The following is a 6,651-nucleotide window of genomic DNA, read 5'->3' as shown; positions in this document are numbered from 1 at the left end:
CATCCTTCCTGGACTCCTCTGACGCTGACCCTGATGATTCTTGCCCCTCCTTCCGGCGGGCTTTAGGACCTGGTTCCCTATCCGGGCTACCTTCTGTGCCGCTCGCCTGTACCTTTGAACTTGGCGCGCGCGCCCAGCCTGCAACTTTCCTCTTGACCGTTAACTCGCTCTCCGATGGAGGCGTGGTCAACCCTGACTCATCTTCTCTCGCTGGTGGTGCATATGTGGGCTCTGACACCTGGGACTCCTCCCCCCCACTGCGCTCTGGTGGGGAAGCTGGTCCTGATTTCCAACTGCTGCTCTGGGAGTCCCCGCTGGCCCCTTGCTTCTGGGGTGTCCCCCTTGGGTCGCCCCTTGCCCTGCCCATCGGCGCCCCCTTCTGTGAATCTTCCGATTCGCTGGAGAGGCTCATGGAATCTATCGGGCTGCTGTCATATTCTCCTACGCTGCCCTCGGATTGCTCCCCCTCGCTCTCCATCTCCTCTCCTCCCTGCACTCCCGCTGAGTCCCTGACAACATGCGTCTAGCTACCATCCCAAACATACCAAACAGTCCATTGTATATAGCCAGGCACTACGTTACAGCCGCATCTGTTCCAATTCTACAGACAGAGACTCTCACCTAAGAGATCTACAGCAAACCTTTTTAGAACTAAAATACCGAGCAGATGAAGTTAGACAACAGATCAACAGAGCCAGACTAATACCCAGAGAGAACTTGCTGCAAGACAGACCCAAAAAAGAAAATAACAGAACACCTCTAGTCATCACATACAGCTCCCAAGTTAAAACAGTACAACGTATCATCAGAGATCTACAACCTCTCCTGGACAATGACAGTTCTCTTTCTCAGGCTCTGGGAGGAAGACCTTTCATTGCCTACAGACAGCCGCCCAATCTTAAACAACTCCTAACCCACAATAATACTACAACCAGACTTAACACGGACACTGGCACCAGAGCCTGCAATAAACCCAGATGCCAACTTTGCTGCCACATACACCCGGACAACACCATTACTGGCCCCAACAACATCACACATACCATCTCGGGACTATTTAATTGCTCATCGTCTAACATTGTGTATGCCATCAAATGCCAACAGTGTCCTTCAGCTCTCTATATTGGACAAACAGGCCAAACCTTACGCCAAAGAATAAACGGACATAAATCTGACATCAGGAATCACAAGACAGAGAAACCAGTAGGAGAACACTTCAATCTCCCAGGACATTCTATACAAGATCTCAAAGTAGCTGTTCTATTACAAAGGAATTTCAGAAATAGACTGGAAAGAGAAGCTGCTGAATAGCAACTTATTACCAAACTTAAAACCATGGAGAGACCTGGTCTGAACAAAGACATTGGATTCTTATCTCATTATACATGACAAAGCCATTTTTCACCTTCTCACCCCTTGCTTTTTCCTGTAAGACCTATTGCAGTCGTTAAGAGTCGTCAACAGGCTCATCACAGCTATCTGCCAATCACCCAATCCCACCACCCTTCTGAGTAATACCCCTCCCCACCTTCTCACTATATAGAAGGGTCTGGTGACTTCTGTTTCAGTGTATCTGAAGAAGTGTGCATGCACACGAAAGCTCATACCAAGAACTAACTTAGTTGGTCTTTAAGGTGCTACTGGAAGGAATTTTTTTATTTTGTTTTGACTATGGCAGACCAACACGGCTACCTATCTGTAACTGATCCTTTTATATATTTGAACATGGCTATCATATCCCCCCTTAACCTCCTCTTCTCCAGGCTAAACATGCCCAGCTCCCTTAGCCGTTCTTCATAAGGCATCGTTTCCAGGCCTTTGACCATTTTGGTTGCCCTCCTCTGGACACGTTTCAGTTTGTCAGTGTCCTTCTTGAACTGTGGTGCCCAGAACTGGACACAGTACTCCACGTGAGGTCTGACCAGAGCAGAATACAGTGGCACTATTGCCAAGGTAGGAGTGAATGTGGGGAGATCCTGCACCTGGGCGCTATCTGGGCCCAGCTAAGCCATGACCCTGATCCTTACCATTGCTGAACCACAGCCAAAGATCTGCCCGCACCCCCAACATATGTCCTGGTTTTCTTAGCCTGAGTTGTGAGGCTCCCTTAAGTAGGGCCACTGAGATGGCTTCCCTCATCTGTCCCTGCAGAATGAGAGTTTGCCTCCCATCCTGTTTTATTAACAGTTTTTCTATCTCAACTCACCACAGCTCTACAAAGCAATTTGTAAAGCAGCAACCTAATAAAATTGCAAACTGTGAAAAGAATAAGATATTAAACCACATTAAGTAATATTACAACAACAGCAGTTAAGCAAAACTGATTAAAATGGGTTTAGTGCAGTGCATTAGTTGAACTATGGAACTCAATCCCACAGGAGGCAGCGATGGCCACTAGTCAGCCTGGAGGCTATACTCTGTGGCCCCAGTCCATGCTACTGGATTCCAGATGCTGGCAGCCACAGGAGAGAGCGCTCTTTCGCTCGGATCCTGCTTGCAGGTTTCCCACGGGCATCTGGTTGGCCCCCGTGAGAACAGGAGGCTGGACTAGCTGAGCCACTCGCCCGATCCACCAGGCTCCTCGTAGGCTCGTCTTAAGGTTCTCTCCGCCAGGACCCTGGTCAGCGTCTCAGCAGTTGCGCGTCTGGAGGCCGCTCGTCTGCCCTGCGCTGCGGAGAAGGGGCGCCCGCCCTCCTGCGTCTCCGCGCGTCCCCGCTGCCGGTCGTTCTGCTCCTTCGGGGCCGCCGCGGCGCAGGAGGGCCAAATCCCGCAGCGAGTCATGCTGCCGCCGCAAGCGCTGCACGCGATCCTCCAGCCGGTCCTTGTGCGCCTGCAGCGCCCGCGCCCTCGCCACCAGCCGCGCCAGCTCCTGCCTCAGCTCCCGGTTCTGCCGCTGCGCCTCCCACCTGTGCTCCAGCAGGCACCGCGTGGCCACCTGGTGCGCTTCTCCGGCCACGCGCGCTGCCCGCTCCCGCGCCTCGCGCTCCTGCGCCGCCTTGGCTTGCGCGAAGCGCGCCGCCGCCTCCTGCCGCCGCTGCACGTGCTCCTTGCGGGCCGCCGCCTGCGCGCGCTGCAGCTCCCGCACTCGGCCGGCCTGCTCCTGCTGCAGCGCGCGCACCCCGCGCAGCTCCTCCAGCTCGGCGCCTAGCCGCGCCAGCTCGGCCTCCTGGCGGAGCAGCTCCGCGCGCAGCACTGCCTCCTGCTCCGCGGAGCGGGCCAGGAGCTCCCGGTGCTCGTGCTGGATGTGCGCCAGGAGCTGCCGGCTCTCGTCGCCCAGCAACACGGCCGCCCCCTCCCGCCGCTGCGCCCGCTTGGCCACGTAGTCCAGGAACTCCCGGCTCTCGGCGCGCAGCTCCTGCGCCTCCCGCTCCAGGAGCTCGTGCTGCGCCCGCAGCTGCGCCCGCCGCCCGCGCAGCCGCTCCAGCTCCCAGCAGACGCGCTCCAGCTCCTCTTGCAGCGGCGAAGCGCCTTCCTGCGGCGGGCTACCCCCGGAGTCCTCGGCGCCGCTTCCGGGGGCTGCGCGTCCTGTCCCAGCTGGCTGCGCCTGTGGCAGCGTCTTCCCCCGGCGCTTGCGAGGCATCCTGAGCACTAGAGGAGGAAGGAGAAGAAGTCGTCCAAGAGCGGAGCGGCTGCCGCGCGGAGCCCGACTAACCCAGGGCCCTGGGGGGGGGGCGGAGTAGGATCCGCCGCTCCCGTGCTCCGTGCGCAGAGCCCCCCTGCTGTTGAGCATTGGCCGTTCAGAGGAATCAAGAGGGGCCGGGAAGCTGCCAACGCCCCCCCCCTTCGAGGGCAGAGGAAAATGTTCCTCTGCTAAGTTAGGAACCGAAAGTTTGAGCGGCTCTTGGCCACGCTCCCGGTGGAATTGGGCGTGGAGGAGGGCTCTCCCGGGCGCAGGGGAGTCGAAAAGGGGCGGTCCCCTGGCAAGAAGGGGTTCTACCTGCTGGTTGCGCTGGAGGGTCCTTCGTGGCGCACGAAAAAGTAGAGCCAGGAGGCGGAGGAGAGGCCCCTCGATGTGTTGTCGGTCGCCTGGCGACCGGGCGGGGAGGGACAGGCGGGCGGGGCTCCTTCCAGCTGCCCGAGAGCCTCTCAAGACGACGGGCCCAAGAGGCTCCGAGGGACACGAAGAAAAGCGTCGGGCGGGCGGGCCCCTCCAGGAGGAGGCGCGATTCTCGGGACCGATCGGGACTCCGGTTCGACAGGCGCCGACGGCCGGCTGCTGCGTGGCTGGCTCCGCGGGGAAGAGCGGGGCTTGTAACCCGGGAGGTCCTTTGGGCCGCTGAGCTGTGTCTCCAGCCCGCCGGCCCGCGTCTGCCTCCCCCCTCGGAGAACTCAGCGGAGAAGGGCAAAACGAGTTTGAGTTGGTTCTGCGGAGTCTCTTTGGCTCTGGCGCCCCCCTACCGCTTGTCTCCCTTCTGCCATACCAGTCCCAGGGGGCACCAACCCCCCACATTGACCCTAACTTCCATGTGGTTTGCTCCTGAGTAGCCTCTGGTTGGGCAGAAGAGCTTGTCCACCTGGAGAAAGAAAACTCTTATCCTAAACATCTGCTGCCTTGGGAGAGATCTTCCAGTGGTGGAGTTTCCTTCCTTGGAGGTTTTTAAACAGGTCGGTTGGCCACCTGTCATGAAAGCTTTAGCTGAGATTTCTGCATTGCAGGAGGTTGGGCTAGATGACCCTTGGGTCCCTTCCAGCTCTGTGATTCTATGAGAGAAGAAAAGCTCAGGAGTAAGGATAGCCTGGATAGCTCAGTTGGTTCGATCCCTGTATGGACCAGCTGCATGTTCCTGCATCACAGGGGGTTGGACTAGATGATCCTCAGGGTCCCTTCCAACACTACAGTTCTATGATTCTAAACACTACACAAATACCGAGTGGAGTCCCCAATCTGGTTGGATGGCACCTGGAACAACACCTTCATCAGTGAGGCCGAGAGGCGGACTGTCATCTGGGCAGCAGAAGACAACATATGCACTGCCCAGGCTTGGGGGGACACTTTGGTAGTGCTAGTCCCGTGGTTTGACTTGTCCATACAGGGGATTGCATTTCCATACTTGAAAATGTTTGGCTTATTGAATTCCTGCCTGCCTATCCCCAGTGCCAAACCTAAACCGTGCATAAACTCAAGGTTCACGAGTTGTAACCAGATGTGTTACTGTAGGTAGATTCCTCTGAACGGCCTCCAGATGTTGGCAGATGTTGCAACACCATGGGCCCTCTTCAGCCTGATGCAGCAGCCATGCTCTTCTTACGTTCTGATGGATTTAACAGGGATCCTTTCCACAGTTCCCAGGAATGTACCTGCCTCTTCCAACTGTATGGGAGTGATGTACAGGGGTACCTGATCACATGGGTACCTTGGGTTACATACACTTCAGGTTACATACTGTCAGGGGTTCAGGAGCAGAAGCACAGGGAAGAGGGGAGATGGAGAGCGAAGGGGAAGAATCTGAGGGCAGCGTAGGAGAAGATGACAGTGGCCCGAGAGATTCCATGAGCCTCTCCAGTGAATCGGAAGATTCACAGAAGGGGGCGCCGGTGGCCAGGGCAAGGGGGGTCCCAAGGGGGACACCCCAGAAGCAAGAGGCCAGCGGGGACTCCCAGAGCAGCAGTTGGAAATCAGGACCAGCTTCCCCACCAGAGCATAGTGGGGGGGAAGAGTCACAGGTAGCGGGAGTAGCGTCTCCCCCAGCAGGGAGAGGAGAGGAGTCAGGGCTGACCACGCCTCCATCGGAGAGTCAGACAACGGAGGGGAGGTCAGATCCGGCCAGTATCCCGGAAGAGGGAAGCAGTGACAGAAGTAGTGTAACGGTCAGGAGGAAGGTCACTGGGTTGGCGCGAGAGGCAAGTTCAAATGTACAGGAGCGTGGGACAGCAGAGAATGAGGATTGGGAACCGGGTCCTAAAGCCCGCCGGAGGCAGGGGGAGGAGCTAAGCGACTCAGCGTCGGAAGAGTCCAGAAAGGGGAATGCCCCAGCGGGCAGGAGGACCCAGAGGAGGAGAGAGCAGCGTAAAAGGTGGAGCAGGGCTAGGATCTTAAACTGGTGTCAGAGGGGAGGAGATTCAGACGGGACTTCGCCGATCTAGGGTTTAAGACGTAGGGCTGCACGCTGTGGCTTTGAAATGGAAACTGAACTTCAATAAAGACTTTTGTACATTACTACAGCCTAGCGTTGGTCCTCTGTGAGCTGGGACCTAGAGGCAGCTCTGACACATACGCTTCAGGTTACAGACTCCGCTAACCCAGAAATATTACCTCAGATTAAGAACTTTGCTTCAGGATGAGAACAGAAATCCAGCGGCAGTGGTGCAGCAGGCCCCATTAGCTAATGTGGTGCTTCAGGTTAAGAACAGTTTCAGGTTAAGAACAGACCTCCGGAACGAATTAAGTACTTAATCTGAGGTACCACTGTATCTGAGAAGTCAGAGGCAACCACAGTCAATCACTTTCTGGTTACCTCCAGGATGAATTGCACTACAGTGGTACCTCAGGTTAAGAATGTATGTAACCTGAGGTACCACTGTAATGGCATTTTATGAAGATAGTTCAGAAACTTCATTTGGGCTAGAATGCTGCCGCCACACTGTTATCTGGGGGCAGCAGGACAAATCACATGCCAGCTTTCCATCTGTGTAATTGGCTACCAGTTTCTT

General features: G+C 56.2%; 1 protein-coding gene across 1 annotated transcript; it reads right to left on the bottom strand.

Moving 5' to 3' along the window:
• Positions 1-2,388: 2,388 nt before the first annotated feature.
• CCDC121 (coiled-coil domain containing 121) lies at positions 2,389-4,712 on the bottom strand. Its single transcript, XM_079971172.1, has 2 exons — positions 3,938-4,712; positions 2,389-3,581 (listed from the first exon to the last, which is right to left on the bottom strand). Exon 2 carries the CDS (start codon positions 3,578-3,580, stop codon positions 2,630-2,632), a length of 951 nt encoding a protein of 316 aa, XP_079827298.1. The 5' UTR covers position 3,581; positions 3,938-4,712; the 3' UTR covers positions 2,389-2,629.
• Between the last annotated feature and the right edge of the window lie 1,939 nt (positions 4,713-6,651).

The sequence above is a fragment of the Podarcis cretensis genome, assembly GCF_951804945.1.
Source record: "Podarcis cretensis genome assembly, chromosome: 3".
Taxonomy (NCBI): domain Eukaryota; kingdom Metazoa; phylum Chordata; class Lepidosauria; order Squamata; family Lacertidae; genus Podarcis; species Podarcis cretensis.
Note: the sequence above shows the minus strand (reverse complement) of the source record. Positions and strands in the feature narration are given on the sequence as shown.

What these genes read in the sequence shown, in the direction of transcription:
- CCDC121 (XM_079971172.1), bottom strand. Translation starts at nt 3,580, where the DNA reads ATGCCTCGCAAGCGCCGGGGGAAGACGCTGCCACAGGCGCAGCCAGCT.